General features: G+C 34.4%; 1 protein-coding gene across 5 annotated transcripts in view; it reads right to left on the reverse strand.

The window, feature by feature from the left end:
• Positions 1-26,736, reverse strand: part of PSPC1 (paraspeckle component 1) — a 64,197-nt gene that overhangs the window by 22,746 nt on the left and 14,715 nt on the right. Inside the window, exons 7-9 of one of the 5 annotated variants that reach the window (XM_010572611.1) lie at positions 8,946-9,003; positions 4,555-4,724; positions 723-1,201 (exon numbers count right to left, since the gene is read on the reverse strand). The exons of 3 other annotated variants lie outside the window; for them this stretch is intronic. In XM_010572611.1, the coding sequence (XP_010570913.1) occupies positions 1,016-1,201; positions 4,555-4,724; positions 8,946-9,003 (414 nt within the window). In that variant the 3' untranslated portion in view covers positions 723-1,015. Of the gene's footprint in view, positions 1-722; positions 1,202-4,554; positions 4,725-8,945; positions 9,004-21,323; positions 21,414-26,736 lie in introns of those variants that run through there. One more of the 5 variants, XM_010572612.1, reaches the window with a different exon arrangement.

The following is a 26,736-nucleotide window of genomic DNA, read 5'->3' on the forward strand; positions in this document are numbered from 1 at the left end:
TCTGTAAAACATTTATCAAGAATACTCATGTGCAATCCTTCTAAATGCATATTACTCTACTACGTGAACAATTATTTTAACTGGAAAACACGTATTTGCCTCCTAATTAAACAGTTAATCAATGATAACAGACTTGTTTCCATTCAAACCAACCATTGGGTGAAATGTATACTTATAAAGATGTATTACACAGTGGAAGGCTTTAAACCAACTTGCACAAATGTCTCCTTCCTTGCAATGGCAAGATACTTTAACGATCAGTAGAACACACATGTCACAACAATTTTTCTTCTGTTGAAGTACAGTTTAAATGAATTCATTCATACTGTTATGAATAAAGCGTACATACAGATTCTTTTTCCAAACTTGTTGTTCACCCCCCCACCCCCAAGTTAAATTTTCCTATAATTTGAATAACGGATATACTCTGTTGATAAGCCTATTGTGACTAAGTTTGCAAAGGGAGACTGAGATGCAAGGACACAGTATCCTTGAGAACACTTCATATAAAATTTGATGCTCTTCAAAAGTCGAAACAAAAGCAGTTGTGTTATAAATTGTTCATAGTATGTACTGCAACATGCAGTTTAGCTAAACAGGTTCACTGTTAAGAATGGAACTTTCTTGACACATAGTAGAAGCTACATAAGAATGAAAATGATGCCACTTATAATTAAGCATAAAATTATTCTCACCCAGTATTAGTAATAACATTCCCAAAATCCTTTCAAGTGATTTTTGTATTTTATTGTAATCAGGTAACTGCACGTTTTACAGCATAGTCACACATTATATTTTGCTAGAGTCACAAACACATTGCCTTACATAATGATCCACATCATTTCTGCTCTATACTACAAAGCCTATGACTGAATACAAAAAAAGTTTTACAAAAGAAACTGTTTTAAAGACTACAATAACAATAAAACCGTTTCCAGATAACAGCTAAAATTATAAAGGCATATCACTGTATAGTTTTACTGGAATTTCTAAACAGTAAGGAATGAAATAAGTTTTAGTATCTGCGACGCTTGTTAGGTCCTTCAAAGTTGCCCCCTGGGTTTCCTCTACCAAAGCCACCAGGTCCACCACTCACGGCACCTACACCACTCATTGGCGGCTGAGGAGTTTCAGAGCCCGTTCTACTAACCAGAGGTGAACCCATCTGTGATGGACCTCCTTGAGGGAATCTCTCATTATGCTAATACAAGTCCATTTGGAACATGCCAAATGCGAGTTACAACAAAAACCACAAGTGATGTTGTGATGAAGTTCAGCAGATAGTCCAGCAGAATCAGGATCACACATAGAGGGAAGAAAGGAGCAATTCAATTAGTTATTATGGAAAAAGAGCTGGAAATTAAAGAGTGCTAATGTTACGCTCCAACTTTGTAAAGTAAATTAAAAATTAAAAACTTAAGTATTAAGACCAACTCTGGTGCTGAATGTAACTGCATCCTTTTGAGCACATCTGAAGCAATACATATTCTCTATGTAACAGAAGAGACAGCAAACAATTTTATGCCTGAGCCATATTCTGCTTTACGTACCAACTACAATGCTTCTCCCTTAAATAATGACACAGAAACATTGTCAAACTGGGGTGGGGGGAAGGTGCTTTTGTATTTCTAGAGACTGCAGGCTTATTCTTTTAATAGCAATATAACCTGAAGACTTACACACCCACATATCTGTGGATATTTCAGTCCATACTACCTGGAGTCAGCCTTTTGTATGGCACTTTAGGAATCTTTAGTTAGTCTTTTAAAACCCAGTCCAAATAAACTGACATAACTAGTGACAAAATGCATAACTGGACTATGCTTAGTTTAAAAAAACTTGATATATATCTAAAGCTTAATCTAAAATATCAATTGAAGATGAAAATCCAGTTAATGTTCTACATTTATTTTCTTTAGTTCTGTGCCTAATATTAATAAAGGTATATGTGCTTACACAGATTTATTTGGTTATAGCAATTAAGACCTAAAACAGAAAACATGCATCTGAGCACTTATAGGTCAGTATTTATGCAAGCATTTAAAAATAGAACCCCACATGGTGAAATTTAAAGCATTAACTCAACATAACATAAACCATTAAAAGCATAGATATATGGTACATTCAGAGCTTGAAATAACTCATCATTCATCTGTTGAGGACAGTTATGCTTTCAGAAGAAATTTCTTCCATACAGAGATCTACATTAACTGGCCAGGTATTCAGAGTTCAACAAGAACATTCAATACTAGCACTTTATTTATATGCCCAAATCAGAGAAGAATTCTTCTGAAAGTCTAACTCCAGTAACAGTAGTAGAGCTCAACAGTTCTAAAGTCTGCTAATTCCTATATCTATTATTTAAAAACAGCATTATATCTATATAGATAAAAATATATGCAACTTAGATCATGGTTGTATATAAGTGCATTGTTTAAAACTTGACACTGAATAAGAGAAAAGTTACTTCAACAGTTGCATAAGGATCTGCTACTGCCCCAAAGTACCTTAAAATCTGCAGCACTGCTTAAAAATTGTTAAACATTATCTTTAACTCATGCCAGCTTGTTAGCAATGGATATGAATTTCAACAAATAGCTTATCACATACTTCTGATAATTTTTACCATTTGACTTTTGGTCAAAAAGTCAGGTCCCCTTTCCAACAAGGACCCCTCCCCTCCAGCTAACAAGAAAACTGCAGTAATTAACTAATTACAATAAAGTATGAGAGGGAAAAAGCTATTTTAAAAATGTTATGTTCAAAGCTAATCTATGTTTCAAAAGACTGCAATGGAACAAAAAGAAGATTGCTCCAACTTTCCCTTAAAAGACTTCAGAAAAACATCCAAGTTAAAAAATGAAAACTGTATTTCTGGTCTATAAAGCATATTCTCCATTTGCCTCAGTGGAAACTGAAATTAACTCTTACAGTGTTTTAGTAGACAGCCCTCACAGCATCTTTAAAGTGTCTTTCCAATGACAGGAAAAATACAATAAGGCTACACGTTTCTGTAGGGGCCTGACACCCAAATCAAAAACCCTGAAAGTCCAAAATGAAGGGGGGGGGAGAAAAAAAATCTAATTTGTCCTTCAGTAGCATGCAGAAAAAAATTGAAGAAAAAGAAATTTTTTAAAACATGTATTTTGCAGTGTCATTATATTCCCTAAATGTCCATACCTGGAATGACTTTTTGTAGAAAAACAACAGTTTGAGATAGATACCATGATTTATGATACCACGTTCTTTTCCTTATACCTCTTTTTTAGTGTCTATATAATCACAAGACAATTTTCCAGAGGTGACCAATAACAAAGTGGTCTCCAGCAAAAGCAACTCTGAAAACAGTATTTTGTGAAAAGCATCCCCCCTGCTTTGTGAGAAATGATACAACTGATAAAATGAGCTAGCTCCTATGATGTGAAGTGAGATCCTCTCCTCTAACTGGTGAAGACCAGACTCATCATGTACTTTGTGCTCAAGCAAAATCTCATTCTCCTCTAAGGAACAAAGGATTTTGTCCAAACTTCATTATATAGATTGCTCAATCACATATGGATACCATTGAGAAGACATATATAAAACAATACAGCTACAAAATGCTTCTGTGTTCCAGTAAAACTAAAATGGAATTGCTGTTTATACTATATACTCCTTTTTATCACACCTCCACCAGAACACCCCAAATATCTATTTACAGAATAATAGTGAAAAATATGTAAAAATCAGATTAAAAATTATATAGTTGTTTCTCTACATAAGACATTACAGCTAGGAAAAGTGACTGGCTATGAGAACAGAGAGAAAGTGGCTAGTGTTTTAACTGCATCCCAATGGCATATCTGCTCTTGACAAAAAATTCCAGATGTATACCAGACATTCCCTACCACCCTTGGGAACTGGGCAATATTATTTTTCCTGTATTGATATGACAGTTATCCCTAACAGCTATTGGCATACTTATTTTATAAGTGGAGTAATTACTGTCATAATCTCATGCTTTCAACAGTGTTAGAAAGTAAATACAAAAAACACTAAAGTTGCTTTTAAAAATTAAATAGTTTACACAAAGATATCTTCACACTACATAGCTTCCAACATTTAACTGTTCATCAAAAACCCCAACAAGCTAAAACATAGAATTTAGTTTCACAAAAGAAAAACTAGCAAATGCCTAAATCTACACATTACTCTGGTATGTTGTTCCTTCGTCACTTCACAGAAGTGATTTCCTTCTATCAGTGAGTTTTTTGTGACAGGTCATACATGCAAAGTTTTGCCACAAGTGCTGTACATTCTAACCTCAATTTAAAGTCTGGTTACCGCTCAAAGAATTCACCCCATTACTAAGGGAAGTAGAATTTTCATAGTAATATCAAATAAAGATTTCCCTTCTGTGTTGTAAATTATTTGCATGAACAAGTTTTATCAATTATTTTTAACAGATTCAAAACATGTAACATGTTCTTACTCAGTGTGAAAATATCTTTGGTAACAAAAATGGGCCATGAGGCATGACAGCTATTCAAAGTAATTAAATTTGTGATACGTTACCACTGTTCCATTATCTGGCATCATTGGTGTTCCCATATTTGCAGCTCCTTCTGGTCCCATGGAAGGACCAGGACCCATTGCAGGGCCAGGTAAAGTTCCTCTGTTGTTCATATTCATACCCATCATTGGAGGAGGGCCTTGGTTACCAGCAGGTGCTGGGCTAAACGCATCTACGCAAAACAATCTATACTTAGAGCTGTCCTATCTGAATTTTACAAGAATAAACAAACAGTTTACAATATTTAAAAAGCCAAATGTACAAGACTTCCAATACTTGAAATAAATAAAAAATATTCTTTGAGACTGTACATTTATCTCAATCATCTGCTTTTAAACAGATTTTCATTAATTCCTATTATTTTGCATTACATAATCTGCCTCAGGTATTTCAAAGTCCTGAAATTTACAGCTAAAGATAGCTGTACGGTCTCTGTGCAGGAACTGAAGTGTTCAGATAGCATATATATGCAGTATACACACCACAATTTAGCAAAAATCTCAAGTGATTTTGCAGTAACTGGCAACTATAAGGCAACTTGGCTCTTTAGGGATCATAACATATTAAATATACATTTGCAAGAACTGTTCTACCAGTATTATGTTAAATGTACATAATGTTACAGTATATTAGTCTAACATCTAAATACAATACCAAAGATGGTGCTCAACTTTACAATAAATTATTTGTAATATGGCATAAATAAATCTTGCATTTCATGTAATTTATTATAGTAAAAGTACTAGAAAACTGAGTGAAGTTTTGTTAGAATTGAAAGTGACAGAAGTCTCCTCCAAAATTCTGACTCACAGTAGGAGGTAGAAGAAAAGCTTAAAAACTTCTTTTGAGGAGATCATTTAGCTATAATATTGTGCTAAGAAACACCACTCTTCCAGTACCCACTAACATACTCAACAGGTAGGTAAAATTGCCTTCTTAACATTTTCTCATGTTATAAGAAAAAAGTCTAGTTATATTTATCATTTACATCTGCTATTATGAAATATCATCAACTTTAAGACTGGTGGTGATGCGCTCCCCCTCGCCAACAATAATCCACCCTTTTCAGCCAAAAGTGTGCATCCAAACTTTGATAATGGAAGATGACATACCTTTGGAATCTAGCCTACATTTTAAGTCATGACAACATACAAGAATATCAAGAAATATGACGTGTTGCTAGACTGATAAACTTGTTATTTTTATTTCAAAAATCAACCTCTCACCTCTCATCACAACTGTAACTTCTTTAGTAATGAATATATAAATGTACATCATTTTAAGCAGGCCATTTAGCACAGATACAGTAATATGACTATCTGCAGGTATGCAAAATTGCATCTTCATTACCTGCCCTGAGTACATATATCACAGCAGTCAGTGAAACCACTGCATCCAAGATACTCTGCTGAAATTGCAGACCTGGGCTTGATCATACACATTATGTCAACCGCAAGCTGCTTCGCAATAACAATCCATGCAACACAGTAGCACATGTAAAGTGCTAAACAAGTTTCTTAGAAGCAATAGAGAAAAATCCTGTAATTTTGAAAAGCAGAACTCATTTGAGCTTATTAATGAGAAACTCCAAGACCTCTCCCTATGACACTAAGCCAAAACAAAGGTATGCGCAAGTCGGATGCTTCTTACCGACCCACAAGCATGATCAGTTCACATAGCAGGTAGGATATGGTGCTACAATTCAAGAGGATTACAGTTGAATATGCCCTAAAACTGTTTTTTTAGTCATCCATTCAGTGACTAAATATAGAATGAAAAGGGGAAGCCTGAACTGCCAATATAAGGAGAAACCTTTATCTTCAGTACTCTGCAGGACTATCATGATGGCAGCGCTTACTGCTGGTAGTAGTGCCATTAACTAAAAGCAATCAATGCTCTATTATCCATTACCAGCTTGCTTACCAGCCCAATTAAATTTAGCCAGCTGGCCACACGCAGGTAGTGTTCACTTATCTTTCAACTGCAACAAAGTTCCTATCCTCTGTATCACACAAATGCACCCATATTGCTTCCAGGGTGATGTATAGTGACCTATACTACCAAACCTCTATATCACTAAGCCAGTTTCAGGCAGAGTCAGCTCTGACAGGAGGACAGCTAGGGAGTGTAATGCAAGGGGAGAGTGGGGCCCTGCACAGTTTCAGCAACAGGCCACTACAGCATTTTAGCTGTACCTGAGAGGTTCTCCTAGCTCCAAAGCAGACCCTAAAACTAACCACTTGATTGCCTGTTCTTTTTTGTGGGACACTGACGTTAGCAGTTAATTCACTGGACCAGGTTCAGTAACAGATGGAAAGCAGTCATCAGTGTTCATGCCACAATGCACAGACACTAAAAAAAGGTCTTTTTCTGCAATCCAGAGGGCTGAAAAAGTATCCAAGTATCTCCAAGTATCTGAACTGCACACGTCAAGGTCTGGTACAGCTGGCAACAAGCTATAGTCAATAATCCCCATCAATGCAGAGATAGTTCCCAAAAAAGTCTTTTCTTTTTCTATATTAAAAAGCTTATCAGCTGCACTTAGTATTACAGATCCAGTCATGCGCTGTGATGAGGCACATAGATTCTCTCAGAACTTGTTTGCTGCAGAAAATGGAAAAATGAGTGGTTCTGCACAAGTTAGCCCAACACTAATTAAATCCATCACAAAAGTACCTTGCTTTCTAGTAAGGCTATCATACGGGTATTCCCATTACTGAAGATACTCCAGCTTCCCATTGTCCCACATGATGAAAAGTCGCAAATGGCACAGGCGAAGGCCAGTTAAAGTTACAATTCCAACAGAAAAGTTGAGAAAGAATGGTAAGATCAACAATTAAAGGTTTACTACTAAAAGGTCTACTGCAGGTTTTGAGGGATGGGTTTTTTTGGTTGTAGGGGTGGGGTTGTTAATGGGCTGGAGAAAAAAAAAAGTCTCTATAGTGAGCTAACCTAAAATCCAGATACTGTGAAAACAAACACTATCTTACCTATTCACTATAGATTTTTTCCATTTTTACAATGTTAGTTTTCTGTTACTGTACCTTCTTTTGCAACTACACATTTATTTCTAAAAGCATTTGTATCAAGTTTAAAATCAAGTCACAGCACAAAGCTTACAAAGCAAGCCTACGATGAACATCACTGTTAAGTGTTAAAACCTGACAAGAAAAGGGCTGTGAACTGACTGCTATAAATACACATTTAAAGTCTGTACATAAAAAGTGTATCTTGTGGATACGGACAACTGGCACAGTATCAATATTTACAAAGTCTCCTAATTAAAAGAAATTTTCAAGTAGACTGCAATAATATGCAAAAGTAAAACTGTAAGATAAAAAAATTCAGTCACAATTTATGCTTCAGCTTCTTATTTGTAGGTAACTTCACAATGTCTTCCTTTAGAATTATTTTTAAAGCTCTTCCTCTTCACTGAAAGAAAAAGCCTATTTCTATTTTGCAACTATAAGTGTGTCTCAATGAATGAATGCAAGGAAATGGTGAATAATGTATTTTAAAATCTGGACCAAGCAGATTCATGCATCTATAAATTCACATTACTCAAAAGGTCAAGTGACAAAGTTTACTTAAGTTTTTTATGTACTTTCAAATTTAAAATACAAAAAAATAGTATTAACTTTTCTTTAAATTATCTTCTTAATTCATTTTAAATGAACATCAGGAAGCTTCCAAGAGATACATATTGGCATTTAATACAGTTCAGTAAGTTTTGTTTTTTTAAAGAAATACCCTAAGTTTCAGTCTTGTTTAAAAGCAGATATTCTAGATAAGTAAGATTCCAAACTGTTTCAAGTCTGAATATACGAAGCAAGCACTAATTATTAAGAACATACTTTTCTAGACTTCACAGTAACAGCTTTTAGCAGTGACAATATTTTAAGTCACAAAAGTGAACTGAGAATATCTGCAATTACAGACTTACAATAAATTAGTAAACACCAACCACATTAGTGATTTATCTTTTGTCAGATACATCAACAAGAACTTACCAATTTTAAGCTCTACATCATTTCACTGCACACAATTATAGTCCCAACTTCCAACAAAAGAACGGCAAATACTTTCTGAATAGAAAATTCCTCTTTTGTATCAGATAATTTCTAGAGCATTACTTTTCCCTGCCTTTTTGTTTCTCTTAACTTGCACATCATGTTTTTCTCCCACAGGTAGTCAAAACAATAAAATCAAGATACACCTTGGGAAAAAAACCCCAGCTGTTTGGAAGCAGAATACGTGACTTTTTTTACTTCCTAATACTGTTTACTCATTTTTACCAGTAGTTGTCACTAATCAGTAGTGCTTGAGTAATATGTACAGTCCCAAAGAAAAAGAAATTTTACATTACAGAAGCCTTTTTCCTTCAGATCCCTACCTCCCATGTTTATTGCTCCACGAGGACCCATATCACCCATTCTCATTTCCTGTTCTCTCTGAAAGTAAACATAGTTTTCATGGTCAACCTATCATTCTTAGAACTTGCAACATTCCCATTTACTCCATGAAAATAAAAATTTTCAAGTTTCAAAAGTTTCCATTGATTACAAAAATGTAGAAGGAATAAAGTTAACTATACTCCCCTGTTTTTGTAAAATCAAATTGGAATAAGTTCAATATAGCAATGCTGTACATTTTTTGCATAATGCTAAAGGTTAAATATCACAAGTTTCATTTATCAGATGAAGCAGTCTAAAGCTCCCAAATAGTTATGCGATCAACTGCAAATTAATCCATCTTCACGCAGTGTTTTTCATTAATAAGAAGTATATTTACAGTTAAAATGTAAATAAAGAGGTCTTATTACAGTATTGCCTAAAGGCCGTGGTTCAGTAATAGTCAATCTGGCTTCACAACTCTAAAATGCTTGTGTTGACTGGAAACCAAGCTCTGATGTGTTATATTACGGTATATAAACTCAATCTGCCAGTTCATCTTTGTTCAAATAGTTTTAACTTGGTGGTGGTACATGTTTTGATAAATTATATCACACTACTGATATGTTAGTTCAGATACTGACCATCCATTTGAAACCAGCATAAAAATCTGATATTAACATAAGCTATATAACATGCATTTATACTAAACAAACAAATAACATGCCAAATTGATCCAGATTCAACTGATGCTCAGTCATCCCACAGCAATAGAGTTCTGACATTACTGATCATGAACCACGGCCTGCTGTGAAACAATACTCAAAAGATAGTACCCAGAGTGGCAAAAATCATCGCTTACAGGAAAACAAAGTACACCTATCACAGATAATTCCAAGGGACTTCAGTATTAGTTTACATCAAAAGGATGAAATAGAAACAAATTCACAGTTCAAAATGAAAACTAATGAAACATACCAAAAATTCTCATGCATTTTCTGCAAGAATGTTAATGTATATTCCACTCTCAAGTGAACACATATGTACTGAGAATAAGCATATACAAAAAAAATTTACCTGATTCTGAAAATCATCCCACTTATGATTTAAGAGTATAAGTTCAGATGCACTTTGAAAACAATTCCATATACTAGGCAACTGAATCAGTCTTGCTATAAGCAACCTTTAAATGGAAATATTAATCAAATGAAAATACATTCATAGTATTTTTAGTTTCACATAACTCCTTTTCCTTCAGTCATGTTTGTGATGCCAAACATAAGTCTTCTATCTTCACACACCTAAAGCAGCAGACAGCAATATCTGACAGAACAGAGTAAATAGTTTTGTAAAAATATCCTGGTATGGGAAATTGTCATAAGATACATGACAAAAGGCTCTCTGGTCAATAACTTTGTTTTTACTAATATTAACCTAGAAAATGTACTTAACATAAGATTATACACTATTTTCAAAAGAAAATGGCTTAGTCTGGAGAAGAAAGGTAAGGCCTCATAACTAAAAGACACAGGCAGGTTTTAAGGTCCAGCTATGAAAGGCCATTGATGAACACTAAGAAAGACCTCTTCTTCTGACCCTAGAACCCATGTTAAAACTGCATAACAAAACATGCAACTACTTTGTCAGATCTTTCACAGTAATGTCAGCTGACATTTTAAGCAAAATCAGCAGCCCTATTAGGATCAAACATACCAACAAACTGATACAAACAACTTAGTCACAAAATCGGCATACAACCTTGTTGATATCAGTCTGCTTTTACACCGCAACCCTGACATGAAGAAGCAGAAGGAAAAGTGGTATATTATCCCTAATGTCAATCCCTAGCCCAACATGGTAGAAAAACACCATGGCTATCAGTTTACATTAATAAGACTGTGCGTACACGCATGCGTGCATATATGCATGTGTGAAAGCAGGACATGCCACAAACAGCTGTGAGAGACTCTTTAGCTACAAGGGAAAGTACCAGATTTTTAATTACTGCACATAACTTACTTGGTGCATCTCAGGTTCAACTCCAAGTTGGTGTTGGTTTTTTTTAAATGTGAAATGTGCCATATAAGGCAGGGCCAAATACAATACCAGCTAGATAAGGATGTTAAGTACAGAGCTATAAAGCTGTACGAGTTACTAGAACTTAACTCGTTTTCTTTGCAAAGGATAGAAGCATTGGCAAGCTATAACATACACTTTTTTTAAAAAGCACACTACACTTCCTCCTAGCAATAAAGCAGTTTTTTCTCAGCTTGAAATGCTACCAGTCTTCAGTTAACAGTAAGTACAACAAAAGAAGGGGTAGAACCCATAATTTTTACTTGGTTTTAGTCTAGTCTAACCTTTATAACAAAAACTATGAAGTAATTATTTGCCATTTTGTAGCTTTAACTTTGGTATTGAATTATTACCATATAAAAAACCATTTTCAGCGCGGGGCAATTCTTCTATACCGTTAACACGGAATTTGCAAATTTAAGATAAAACCCCTGTCAGAGAAAATACTCAATTTCAAATGTTAACTGACAGCATATATCATTAATGTAATTAAATGCTTGACATACTAACTATAAAAACATGTACTTAGATAATTTGCCAAAGCCTGTATTTGCAAGAGTCCAGATGATAACAACAATTCAGACCTATCCCACACAAATCACATCCTAGACAGCTATTTACTATGTGAGCATAAACAAGTTACTGCAGGTTAAATTAGGTCAGCTATTCCACAGGTTTTGCCCAAAATATGACAGAGAAAGGAATACCAACAGGCAGTTATGACAGAGTAGCCGAACCAGTGCTGGTTGATATTCCAGCCCACCTGAGAGCTTCATTCTTGGATACTCAAGCTCTTTGCAGAACATAACAATGATTACGTTATCTTCTCAGAGCTTCTTTTCCTCACTATGCAACTGCCATTCTTCTGCTGAGTAGCAGCCTGCTTCAGCCCCTTCCCTGAAGCCACCCATAACTACCCATAAGAGGGAGTTAAAATTGAGCAGCAAGAGAGGAGGGCTAAACTTTTACTACAGAAATATGTAGGGAAGTGATTAAGAACCTCTGAAGTCACCCGGGTACCTGGGAAAACAACTTAAACTGGAAGAGAACAAGAAAAATGGATGATATGCAATTATAGGGGGAAAAGGAAGCCTTAAGACAAAGAACATGTAATTTAATCTTTAGGAAGATTAAAAAAAAACAAAACAAAGGAAAGCAAACAAAGAATGATATCTTATTGTAAAAAGATAATTGTTTACACAACTCAGAAGAAAGATTTCCAAATTACTTCTGTTGCAGGATTCTTACAAAATACTTCAGAACTCACTAATGCAAACAGACCTCAAGAAGGTCTGATTCATCCAAGTAATTTGCTTTTAGAAAAACTGCTACGATGCAACTATAGCATTATATTTGCTAGTTACTTTAGATACAAGCATTAAAAATTTTATTTCCTCAGAATTCCAACTCATTTTAATGTCAACTGTAAAAAGTAGATCTACAAAAAATATTGAATACACTCAGTTTTCAGATTACATATATACTGTATATTTAATATAGTATAGATTCTCCTCTTTTTACAAGTATTAGAAATGATTTCTTGAGCATTTGAGGTATATCATGCACAACATTCTTACATCTCAATCACCACTGATACCAGGAGTCTAACTATACAGAGAACTGCCAAGATGATTCTTCTGTTTTTAAAATGATTAGGGTATTTTTAAATTCACTCTATAAAACCATGAAACTAACTTTTGAAAAGACACCCAAGAACTGATACAGGAGAAACGTATCAGATGGAATTCCCTTCTCACACTGAAAACAAAAATACTAGTAGTAATAAAACTGTTTGGTTTTTTTAAATGACAAACCAACACTATTTTTTTCCCCTGGAAACAGGCCTTGCAATTGCAGCAGCCCAAAGACAATTAAAAATCCTGTCTCCAACTGACGCAACATTCATGGTAGCAAAACTGCCAAAAAAATTATGGTATGGAAAAAATACAGCATGGAATATTTTGGAACAAAAACCAAGATATCAACAGAAATATTACAATAAGAGATCATACAGTTTTCTTCAAGTGTTTGTGGCCAGGAGATGCACTTCCTAATTAACACAGGACTATTCACTCACCTCTCAGCTAAGGAATGGTGACCACAGTAACACTAAGACACAGCACCAAAAAAATGCTTTATCACAAAAAGAACACCCCATAAATTTGCACATTAAAATCAGTAACTTAATTAGCACTTTAAGTTGTGTGTGTAGAGCAAAATGTAATTCACAGTGCTGTTGATTCTCACCTGTTTTCATTAACATGCAAACTGAATTCTATTGTCTAGCAGACTTCATATTTGTCAAAATAGGTATGACGTTTCTTTACCTCTTATTAGAATTCATTACTCTAGAGCAGTTTATGTCATTGAGTTCTTTCTAGAGAAGAAAAATTATTTCCAAACGTCTCTCCAGGAGGCATAAGACCCTTAAACATTACACAAAATTGCAATTTACTGAAAGATGCCTATATTTTAAAGACATATCATACAAGTGGTTAAAATTGCTAGTTTGGCAGTCAAAACTAGAATTTGGGGGATACTTTCGATTGTGCAATATTTGTCTTTTCCTCAGAATATTCTACTATTTCACTCCAGTGACTATCACTGGAAGTTAAGCTGCCAGCAAGAAGTTAAAGTAATAAAAGCCTTCTCTTCCACCCATCCCTCTTGTCACCTTTCCGTCTTTGGTTTATCCATCAATTAAGATCCAAAAGTTACAATATGTCAAAATAGTTCATTTTATTCCATCACATGCAGTAATAGTAAATAACTTTAAATGAAAAATACTGATTGTTTTTCAAAATCCAAGATTTCTGTGCGTTCCTGAGCACTGGAACCTAAATCCAGAGCTAATCCCCTCCTCTGAGCTGGGCGTCATACTAGATGATTCCAGAGATCTCTTCCAGCCTAAACTACTCAAGAATTCTATGAATTGAATGATAGCTCCCACCCAGGAGTCTGGGAAAAAAAGTAAGCTCTCTTACCACACACAAAATTACACGAGCGAATACATTAAACTAGGTAACAATTAAAGTAAATGTAGCTATAAAACATGTAGCATACAGAAAACTACACAGCCCTATTTTTAAAGAGGAAGTCTAATGAAAAGAATTTTTATTAAGTTTAATAGGTGTCAACAGGACACGGTCTCTGAGAAAAAGATTCTAACAGGGCTAGAGCAGATAGTTAAAGCCAATCTCCTCTCCGGTGACTCAAGTCATTAAGAGAGTTGATGGAGATGACTCACTAACTTACACCATTAAAAAAACCCAAACATTAAAAAAACTTATCACATCAGTAAAAACAGGAATACAGACTGCATGAAATATATGCAGATACATATATTCCAGTAAATGCTACAAGTTGGAAAAACATTCCTAATGGTAGTAACTGGTAATTATAGCTGTTGAAAAAAAAAAATTCTGATTTCCCTTATGGAAAAAAAGATTTATTGTTAGTCCAGTGTATTTCTTCAGTACTTCCATCATTTCAATAAGATTGTAAAGGAAGTATCAAAGTTATTAAAAAAGGGGAATTCCACTTAATACTAATTAACAGCAGAAGTATAGGAATGTATTTGGGAAAAACCTCCATGCACTACATCTTTGCTCTGCTTTTTGTTTTGGGAAAAAACAAGAAAGGTCTTCAACTTCTGTGGGGCCTTCCCTCATTTTCCTTCTACATCTTTTGGAGAGCACTCAGTTGCTAAGGGTAGTCCTCAGCATCTAAGCCCCACAGAAAAAAAACCCAAACATAGTTAAAACAAGCCAAAAATATTTACTAGTCTAAGCTGAAGTTATTCTTTAAAAATACAAACAAGTACTTTACTTCAAACAATGTTTTAAAATCACAGATGTATTGTCATTAAAAAAATACTAAATTTAACATGCAGGACAGCTACCACAGCATATTAAAAACATCAGTCTTAACATACCTTGCAACATATACCAGTATATTTTACACAAAATTAATAAATAATTGGGTAGGATAGTATTCTGTTATACAACTTCATTAACTAAGTATTGAAAAGCCTCCCAATGCATCACCTAACACACATTAACCCTGGAAAAGATAGAAATGGATTGCAGTTTTGTGTGTGAGAGAGAACACATACACACACACCACTTCTATCTTACAGACTTAGAAGAAACTGTTTTCAAAAAGAAAGTTACATATTCTCTCAAATTCACCTTTATTTTAATACCAGCCATTTCTGATCTTTACAAGATGGAAGACAGTTTAAGATCTTCCTTTCTTTAGGTAAAACCAGCTTCTAATTTCCAAAACAAGCAAGTTGGGTTTTTTGGGGGAGAGTACAGTGTTAAATAACTGTGATCCTCCCAGTATGCTTTGTTTTTTAAGTCATCCTCCTACAGCTGGATGCAAAAACCAATCTGAAGAAAAGTTTACTTCCTTTTAACACATTAATCCCCACATGACGTTTAAGTCAGGTCTACACTGACAGTTTTGGAAAAGAAAGCAGTTTAATTGCACTAATATTACTCACGTTACAAAGGTATTTAGGGGACACCTCACTAACCAGCAACATTTAATGATCCCCTGAAAGAAAATATTAATACAGAAGAGACAGCCACTAGGCTAAAGGAGGTTAAGCCCACAGACCATCTGGAGGCCCCTTGATTGTGAGCATCAAGGAGACTGAAAGATCCCAGAAATTGCAACACATTTTTACTAAACACTACAATGTAAATCTCATTGTACATGTTAGCACTCAAAAAGACTGTCATCTATAGCAGGTGCAAAGTCTTATTAATGCAATCTGATTACAAGTATTGAAAACATTCAAGAATGAACAACCATTACGTTATTCTCAAAAGATATTGCTGCAAGTAATCTTTTTTCTTAAGACTAGTTTCAACGTGAGTTGTAAGATTTTAAGTTTTCCTCAAAATCTAAGTCAAAGCACAGCTGAGTATTTTAATATACTTGCTGTTCTCACATCTTGGCCAGGAAAAATTGTATTTCATACTTTCCAAATATGACTGCTGTTTATAAGACATAGCAGTCCACATGTCCTTTCCTTCATAGTGCAGAAGAACCATTAAGTTAGGTACCAGATTTTACTTACATTTCAGGTGTTCTTTTCTCTTATTTGATTTTTTTAAAATCCAAAATGTTCTAGTTAATTCCACCTCTAAGAAAGCAAACCTGTGACATCCTGTAGAAGATGAGCATGTACTTACAAAATCAAAAAGTAAAACTGGATCAAAAAAATGTATTTTCTTTTTAGAAAATGTGGACGAAAACACCACCACTGAAAGAGGAAAGAAAATTTACTTTTCACCACACGAAAGACTCCCAAACACTCCTGCTATTCATCAACCTCCATATGGCACACTGGGATTGTTTCAGCCTGGAAATATGTTTCAGCTACTACTTCAAAATTAGCAAAGGGAAAACTAAAAAAATCTGGTAGAAAAATACTGATGCAAGAAGGCAAGCTAAGAGCTGGCTGAAGTTCTTTCAAAGAAAAAGTCAACTGAAAATGGCTAATACCTTAGAGTAAAACCTGTCTGCAGTGAAGAGTCACTCCCAGTAAACTGTTAAAATACTGTCAAAAATTTATTTTTGTCAAAATTTAAGTTTGGGGTAGAAAGTAAACTAGATTAAGAAAACAGTCCAAAATACTTGCAACTGTTACACAATGGAGACATCTTCTCACTCCTATGTCATCAGAAGCAGAAAATAACCACTGCTCTGAACTACAGGAATAACACAACAAATGAGAAAAGACAAATGAAATTCAAAATTATGTGGGGAAAAAATGTGAATAGTCATTACTGGTTTTCATCTCAGAATGACTGAACAAAAGAATACTTACTGTCTGAGCCAGAAAAGGTAGCATTGTATGAATAGACAGTTTATCAGTCACTGATTTGGATGCAAAGATATTCACCCATCTTCGATATTAAAACCTGGCTATCACTACTACAGTAGTCTACATGCCTATAAAGATTTTTCTGAAGGTCTTTATCTGGTGACCTTAGAGGCTAAACTTGAAAATTGCACTCTTTTACAGAAAATATCCAAAGTCAGTAACTTGAACAAAAGCACGAATAAATATTTCTTTAAAAAGCTTATGTGCTTTTTAAAGACCTTTTTTCACATAAGCTACTGCAGCTTCGTTTTACACAGAACTCATACTTTCAGAATGCTGTATTACAGGCCAAAAATTCAGATAACAATCTAACTTGTTAACATAAAAAGAGAGTCTAAAATAAGCCAAGATTTACTGTGGAACCTACTCTGTTGATTATAGAACTTTGCTATGTATCAAGATTTATGTCTTTTCTGCTTCATTATTTTGTCTTTTAGTTACTTGCTGCTTCTCGGAATTTTAATACTGCATTTAAAACACTGCATTAATATATAATTTCTGATGTTTCTTCCCACCTCTCCCACTTCCATTTGTTGTAATACAGTAAAATATTGTATATACACAAGATCTACAGAATAAAACTGACTAAAAAAGTTCCTTATTTTCTCACAATGTGGGAAATGTTATTCACCAGCCAAAAAATTAATGTATACATAAGGCAAAAATCTGTCCCCAAATAAATTACAATGAACAGTAGCTAGGAATAAAATCCAAATATTTTAATTCCATGCCTCTAATTCAATCACCTGTTCAGGTAAAGGAAAATCCTACCATGTCCCTTCACTGTCTATGTACAGATGAAGCACTTTCTGAGGGTCTAACTGCAAAGACAGATTTTTTTTTTTTCAATCACCATCACTGTTGACCATTTGAAAGCAAACAGGAACAGAGGTTTCTGTCAAAATTTCCCCTTGATCTAACAACTAATACTCACAAGGAAAGTAAAATTCTGCTTCTCAACTATTTTAAGGCAAAATTCAGAAATAAATAATTTTTCACAAGACAAAGGTGCTAAAAGAAGGTAACCACTTCAACGGATTCAGACACCCTTCGGGGAAAGAGAAAAAAAAAAGAAGATATCTATATATGAACTCACTTAATAGCAACTTCCTCATTACGACATTCTGTCAATTAATCTGGTTCCACCAGAGTTAAGAGCCACTTTAGATACATGGAACCAATATATAAAAAGCAATTCTTCCATTTCTATTAACTTCATTTTTTTGAATTACAGTAATAAAAATCAAAACATAGATTAAATACAGTTCAACAGCTGAGCATAATGCAAATGTTTTTCATTTGTAATCAGTTTAAGGCACTTCACTGTTTACTTACCTGCAAACTAGTGTCTGAAAGCAGTATCTACCATATCACCAAGTTCACAGTTGATACACGTAATATAATTCCATTACATTCACAATATATTCACATCTTCAGAGGCATATTAGAGAACTTTATGCTGCAGCTTAGAATTACTCTGGTTTTATTTTAGCTAAAGAAATGTCATGAGAGTAGGTAAGTATCAAAACAGACATCCATGGGAGCATGGAGGATACCTTACTTTTACAGAACAAGTTGCAAATGATTTAATTTAAGATTCACTCCACAAGTCATCCTGGTGAGTGTGGAGTTGAAGGGCTGTTTAACTGGTAACAAAGTCTGGACTAACTGTACCATCATGCAGAAGTATACTAAAATATTTAACTGAAAATTGGGTGTTATAAAGCAATGCTGCATTTTAGATTTCCCAAATGTTAAGTTTTCCTTGCACAGGAAACAATTCTAGGCAAATATTAAAACTGAGTAAACATTGGACTGATCCAAAACAACAATTTTCTCCAATTGCAAGATCAAGGATGAGATGAAGTGCAAGTCATCGCTGTTTACTTAGAAGAAAAACTAACCTGCCAAGAATAACCTTTATCATGAAATGTTTATGTAAAAATCTAACTACTTCTTAATTGGAATGTCAAATATAACATTGCAAAATAAACTTAAAACACTTTAAAAGCAGCACTAGTTGTAGCAACAGTACACTAAATATGACTCTTTGCCAGACTTTTGTATTAACAATTTTTCCTCACCGAGAAGATATTACATTTGCTAAATTGTAACAAAACAAAAGAGAGTCCAATTGTAGTTGCTATCCCATAATTGATCTGAGTTACCAAGCAATTAAAATATGCAAGTATTTGCCAAAAGGAAGCTGAAAGCCAAAGTTTTTCATTGCTACAAATAAGTCCTGTAGGAGAAACTTCTAACAAACATCTGCAGTCTGTTATACATGTTATGAATGTTGCTTACAATCAAAATAGTTCAATGTTTAAGATTTGCCCAACAAAGTTCTGGCCTGTCCACACATCCAGCACTTAAAAATATAAAACATGAACAAAGAAGCATCAATGAAACTCCCTGACATGAAACCAGGCTCCAGTTGTTTTCCAGCTCTCCATAGTTTTCCAGCTAGTACTTTTATACAACCTGGAGGCCATTTACTGTAAAACAGGAGCAAGATGAGGTAGACCTGATTGAAGACAGACACTTATCATTTGAATAAACAGAGTTCTGACTGAGGAAAACAGTATATATTGTACCAGCCAAGTCTAGTATTTTGATCAAAAGTTTAAGCAACTGGTCATCTGAACAAATCCAAATGGATTAAGAAAAATTGCTTTCTAGTTAAATTCCCTGACCCAAGTCCACACGCAGTAACTCTTAAGCTACAGTGACTGCTTTCATCAAAAGATATCTAACAAAAACTACTATTTTATTTATGTACTATAGACCCAAAGGTCAAAATCATGTTAGAGACACAATGGTCATCTCAATGAACAGGGACAAACAAGAATAGCTGGTTCTTACCTAAAGATATGCAAGTTCCCCTACAGATAAACACATGTTTAATAATTCAGAAAGGACAGGGGGGGAACAAACACAAAGACTCATAAGAAAATAAAATTTTAAAAGGATTATAAAAAACAGCACTATGTAGAGAAGAGAAACAAAGCCTTCAGAACCTAATTTTGACATTATATTGTCATTTTCAGATCTTTTGCATTAATACATTTAGAAGAGACACTTACCAGCTAACCTGTCACAAGTACATCAACAAAACTGCTTTCAGCCCCACTAGTAAAAGCAGTGTGCTTCATGTCGTGTAAAAAACAAAACTAATACAAATGCTCTTTCATCCTACACAATGCTAAGTCTAAATTAGTGAGCCATTAGCCACTGTAGGAAATCATAATGGGGACAGACTTTTTAGTAGGACCTGCAGCGACAGGACAAGGGGTAATGGTTTTAAACTAAAAGAGGGTAGATTCAGGCTAGATATAAGGAAGAAGTTTTTTACAATGAGGGTGGTGAAACACTGGAACAGGTTGCCCAGAGAGGTGGTAGATGCCCCATCTCTGAAAACATTCAAGGTCAGGTTGGACGGGGCTCTGAGCAACCTGAACTAGTGGAAGATATCCCTGGTCATTGCAGGGGGGTTGGACTAGATGACCTTTAGAGGTCCCTTCCAACCCAAACTATTCTATGATTCTATGATAACATTCAGGAAAAACATCTTTAAATGTTAAACCTTAAATATATTTGACTCTTTAAATGTTAGCTTCTATTAACCAAGATATTAAACTCCCCATCTGAACAGTTATAAAATGGCTCTACAGAAGCTCATCTCACCTTTTATTCCAAAACCCACTACTTATTAAAAATGCTAATTCACCTAACAATAACACCTAATCTCTGGAAAATTGAAATGGAACCTAAAGAAAGACTTGATGGAAGACAGAAATATCAGAATTAAATTCCATATTCCTCATGGAAGATTTAATAACCCAGAACAAGCATTAGCTCTGATAATGAGATAAAGCTACTTGATGCCTACACTACAGAAAGGAGGCTTATGAAATAATCATGAGAAAAAAACTAAATATTTTAATTAAAAAATAGCATTTAGACTGGTATCAGAAGACAGGCAACCTCACTAAGGCAAGTTAATTTCTATGTCTTGGGTTACTGCATTACCACTACTAAAATTTTCCACTTCATGAGAGCTACTGAAGCAAAACGTTAAGAGACTAAGCGAAAGGTCAGAGGCTTATTGCTCACACTTGAAGAAAAAAACTGCTCAGAAGGCATTGCCTCTTGAGAGAGAAACCAGATCTATCAATAAGCCTTCCTTACACTAAGCAACAAATCCATTAACAGGTTTCCTCACATCAAAAAATACTATTTCTACAGAAATTTCACTTATTGCTTCTTGGATATTTTACTCTTCCTTTAAAGACAGACCCTTTGAATAAAGACAAACTTTTCTAAGCAGGGGAACTTATTTTGGCTGCAAGTCTCAATGCCACCAAGTAAGATCTCAGCATTTAGACAGGTGGATGAGTCCAAAACAGGTACCAAGTAGACAACTGAAACTTAGTTAGTTTCTTCTTAGTCTGGGTAAATACGTGTACAAACTCCAAGTCAAATTTAACTCCAGTAGCTGAGGAAGAAAAAATGAAAATTATTAAGGCAAACATTAATTTTAGTTTCTTCAAAATATGTAGGGCATTTACCAAACACTTAACATTAACAACGGCTTTCACTAAATTATTTATAAAAGCTTCGTTCTTACTTGTCAGAAGATGAAAAACTGAAGAACTCAGTATTTGAGGAACTTAACTTAGGTAAGCAGATTTTTTTTTTAAACTTGTGAGCAGTAACAATTTTCAGAAATTATATTAAAAATATTGAATATAGACTTATTAAATCTGCTCTTTAATAATTTTTTTCATTTTCATCTGTAAACCCCAGGAAATAGAAGCTAAGTATGCAAATGGAGTATTCTATAAACAAACACACCAGATGCATTTGCAGTCTTTTCATTAATGATTAAACAAAAATGGCATCTGCTAAAACTGATGCCTCATGAAGACTGACAAAGACTGATGTCATTCTGCCACTGCATATGAAGCATCTGAAAAGTGTTCTTTTAGTTTCTTGATCAATCAGTCTTACTGAAAGAAAATTAAGTTACAAACAAAAACAGATAAACTAAAGAACACAGACAAAATAATTCCTTGTCAATTACTCTAGAAGAGAACATACCTGGGAATGGTTACAAGCAGTACCGCAACACCTAAATTCATACTGGAGATTTATGCACATTTGACATCACATTAAGGGACAAAAATTACTTATGAACAGTCACTTGTTTGCAAGTTCACAAGAAGTAAATATTAGTATGTTCTCAAGTACTTTGTGCATAGAAGATGATGGCAACAGAGTAAAAGATTTTAGTCTCCTAAATATCTATAACATAACTTAACACAAGGAAAACTTAGCACATTACCCTAGATATTCACAGTTCACACACACTAAAATACAAAGTTATAAATTAAACGTAACATTGTAATGATTATTTGCTCCATTACTGAAAAATTACCTTAAGTAGCATCCTTGATACACATAAAAACATAATCTAGAAAGTCAATTACGAGCCATCCTAAAATGGTCATGAAATAAATACTTGCAAACAAAAAAATATTATTCCACAAATAGCTTCAGTTTACATCTACAAACCCATAATATGCTACAAAAAGATGGCTGAAGTTCTGCATTGATTTTTATGCAATGTCTTTTCATACTAAAAGCAGATATGACTGTTAAAATAGTTTTTTTATCTGGCAATGTAATTAAAGGCTGAAATAATACAATGTGAATATTTTAAGGCCTGTTAAGGAATTATTATTCTTACCTAAAGCACCAAATTTAGTATCTAAAACACTGAGGAACAGAAGAAATGCAAGATTTAAGTATCTGTCTACTGATACATATCACTGCAATCCTGCAAAAATAAAAAAAATTTAGTGCTACTGCCAAAACTAAGACCACCCACAAAAACACAAACTGCATATTTATACACTGCTTGCTCAAAGGCCTAGCCTATGTTGCTTTATGCATAGGAAGGAACTTGATCACTGAAGTAAAACCACTGCCAAGAAAGCAAGAATGTTTTGTCAGGTTGGGGGTTTTTTTTAGTTCTACATTTAATAATCTGCCTTTCTTCAAGCTAGTTTTACCTTAAAAGGCTTTTAAGGTGTCAAACATGAACTACTTCTTCCACAAGTATGTATGCTGGATTGCAATAAGGAGGCAATTCATCTCTCCCAACCAAGCTCTACAAAAGAGCTTTTATAAAGCAGCTTAGCTTTATAGCAGTTTAAGAAACAGAGACTTTATTCATATAACCTCACAAAACGTCACCGCCATCAGCTTCATTAAGTACACTAGGCTGTCAAGATAAAATAATAAAATTTTAGTAGTAGTAGAAAACAGATCAAATTTTAAAAGATCCTTGGAATTTTTTATTAATTTATTTATTATTGGAAATGTGCCTTAGTTTAGTTTTGAATAAGGCAGGAAACAATTCTGCATTCAGTGAAAATTTAAACTTCTTGCATAACTGGGGCTTTTGAGTGTAATGGAATCAGAAGACAGAAAAAAAAAATGCAGTTCTATTCACTTAAGAGCCAGGAAGTGCAAAAAACTATTCCTGAATTATTATTCCTGAAAATTATTCCTGAATTCCAAGGAAATCTAACCGATAGCCTCATTTCAAAAATGTCTACTACTTAACCTGCAAGTGAATGTACAAGTGAGGGATAAGATAGACCTCAGTAGCCTCAAAATAATAAAGAAATGGGAAGCTACATTTATGAACTGCTCCAAAGAAGGACAAAACTCTTAGAACAAAAGCTAAATATGTGAGTTTTTTTCAATCAAGTTTCTGGCATTCCTGAACCTATGAACTTTGTCATTGTTTGGGGATGTACTTTTTTACTCCCTTGCTTTCATTTGTCTTACAGCTTTTGATCTAAGTCCACTACAATCTCTGCTGTTGAGGCAATCTCCACTGCATCAGCGAGTGTCACTTTATGCTGATACTTACACAAGATACTTGAGCAGGAAAGCTTCTGTGTAAGAAAAATTAAAGGAGTGCAAAAAAAAATCTAGAAATAATTCCTGAAAAGACTAGGAGATTTAAAAAAAGTCAAGTAATATACAAAGTCTTACATGAAAAAACAGTAAGCATTCAGAAGTTGAAACTGATTAACTCACAAGAAACAGTTCCTTACAAATGCAAGTTACACTTGAAAAAGGAGGAGCTTCCTTAAAGGGGAGAGGACAACAACATCCAAAAATCTCAACTCCCTCTTTAAACCATCAGTAAGAAGATGTGTAAGCTGCAGGCCAGTATCACAGCTATTGATTCATTAAGTACAATACCAACCTGACACTATTTTGCAGTGTTACTACAGAATTAAACCTGTGCACCATAAAACTACAACTCCTACATATTTTGTTCTCTTTTGTAGACACAGGAAAACTATTTTAATACACTAAATTCAAATCACTCTCTTTTCACTCTTCTAAGCTGGTGACGTGAATAGAAGTAGTTCCTGGAACTTGAATTATTTGGCTTTGAGCTTTAACAATGTAAATCTATGTAAGTCATTCACAATTGGATAGTAACCATTGCACAGTTTGAATAATTAATGTATTACCAGCATTAGAAGTACTATATTTTATTTTTAAATATTTGTGCTGCTGAAAAATAAAATATTGCTTCCAATCACCATCGGCAAGCTCCTCTTTCAGCAAGAAATGCGTATGCAAAATAAAAATTAATTAGCCAAATACTACAGGAAAGCAAGTTTCCTGATTAAGCTACTGTGAAATTAGAATGCATATATATTGAGCTAGAACACCAGATTTCAACTAACCGACTTTTACAAAGCAAGTGAACACCCCTAACCAATATGAAAGTGTTGATCAATAACTTATCTACTAGAGATCACATAACTAGATTAATAAATTGTTTAGGCATCACTAGGCTGCCCATTAGATTAACAATCAATGCAACCAAATCTTTAATGTACAACATGACCATGAATAAGAATGCCTCAGGAAGAGAAATCCCCTCACAGAAAATATTTTTATCATCTGCAACTAAACCAAGTAACTGGTAACTGCATTAAACTTGATTACAAGACATTTTTCAAAAGTAGTCATACTGAAAAATCAAAGTTTAACAAGTCAGGGAAAAGATACAGAAAGAAATTTTAAACAGGAAAGCCTAATGCTGCAACCTTATATGAGAGGTTCCAATTCTGGTTGTCATTGCACTTACCATTATGTCCTTCTTTTATACTGAACAGTAAAAAGGGATAGGATATAAGTGAAGGAAGCTTACTTTTCAAAGCTTTTAAGAAACAAAAACAAGGATTAGAAACAATTATTATTTTCTTTCTAAATACATGGTTGGCAGAAGACTTCAATATGTTATAAGGATTATGCCAGAAGAGTTTATCAAGACCTGATATGGTAAAAACTATCCACCAGTATCATAAATTGCAATTTTTACCAAGAAGCAACTTTTAAACTCTTAAAACAGGGAGTAACTTTTTTCAGTGTATGTACAATGGTAATCTGAGACTAGAAGTAGATGGGGTCTGTTCACCGTAAACAAGTATTAGTAAGAATAACTAAAAAAAATTAGTTGTATAAGAAATTCTACTAAATTGAGAAAAGATTTGATGTATCATTTTGCAATCTCCTGAAATGGTCTACAATTCTTCTCTGCTGCAAAATGCAAAGGCTTTTTCAATTCCCGTTCACACTATACAACTTAAGTACCATTATCTAAAGACATGTTATAATGAACACCTATAAAATGATAGGCCATGCTTAGGGTTACAGAGCTGCCCTTATTAGAAACAGTTGCTAAAGAAAGTAAATAAATACATCGCTTCCAATTTTGTTTCAATTCTTCCTCTTTTAAAGTTCAAAGGACACAGAAGTAAAACTTAAGTCAACACATGACCAGAACACTAAAGACTAGTCTGAATACTACAGGAAACAATTTTTTTTTTTTTAATTATTGTATATGCCACTTCAACTTCACATGACATTAAGAAAATAACACCTGTACTATATATTCCTTTATATAACTTATAAGACTTTTGGTAGGGTTGTCACTGCACAGCTACATCTATACATTCTTGCAGTGTATTAATTAGTTCCAGATGAACACAAAATTCCAGCAATGCAGCTCAGTGGGAAAGCTACACTCTTCCACTTTTACCTTTCCCCCCCAAAAAATTTCATTGTATAAAAGTCACAAAAATCACATATAGTGATTGAAGTGCTTTCCATTTGAACCACTCCTCTTCCCTTCTTACACTACATTTTTGCCATGTCCAGCACACTAACTTGAACAATTCCTATTCACACAGAGTTAGGAATTTAAAGATGCAGATAAGCACGAGGATGGCCAAACTGTGGCAAGCAATTCAAGCACAGAGGCTAACTAATAACATCTCAAGACAGCTCCAAGAAGAAAATCAGTAGAGGTTGCTGTGGCCAGCATTACCTAGTGTTCCCCAGCACCCCAAGCTGTAGGATATAGGTCACAATCTCCTAACAGCAATGGAAACAGAGAGCTACTGCCATCTCAAGCCTGTGGGTTGGCTCCCCAGCTTCCCCTTCCTGCAGCTCTCTGCAGCAAGTAGCATGGGTCTCACATATCAGCCACAGGAGGATTTTGACACGTAGCTTATAGGGTCAGAAAATCAGGCTACCCCAAGAGATGCTATGTGAAGGTATCATGGTAAAATGAAATTTCATATTTGGCACTACAGAAGTCACAATCAATAAGTGCTATTTCTAAATTACATCAGACAATTGTTATATGCTATTTCACAAAGTATGTTTAATGATATGTGGGAACACACTGAAGGACATTATGAGTTTTGAATTCTTCA

This window comes from Haliaeetus leucocephalus, unplaced genomic scaffold, assembly GCF_000737465.1.
Source record: "Haliaeetus leucocephalus isolate CR32 unplaced genomic scaffold, Haliaeetus_leucocephalus-4.0 Scaffold351, whole genome shotgun sequence".
NCBI lineage: Eukaryota > Metazoa > Chordata > Aves > Accipitriformes > Accipitridae > Haliaeetus > Haliaeetus leucocephalus.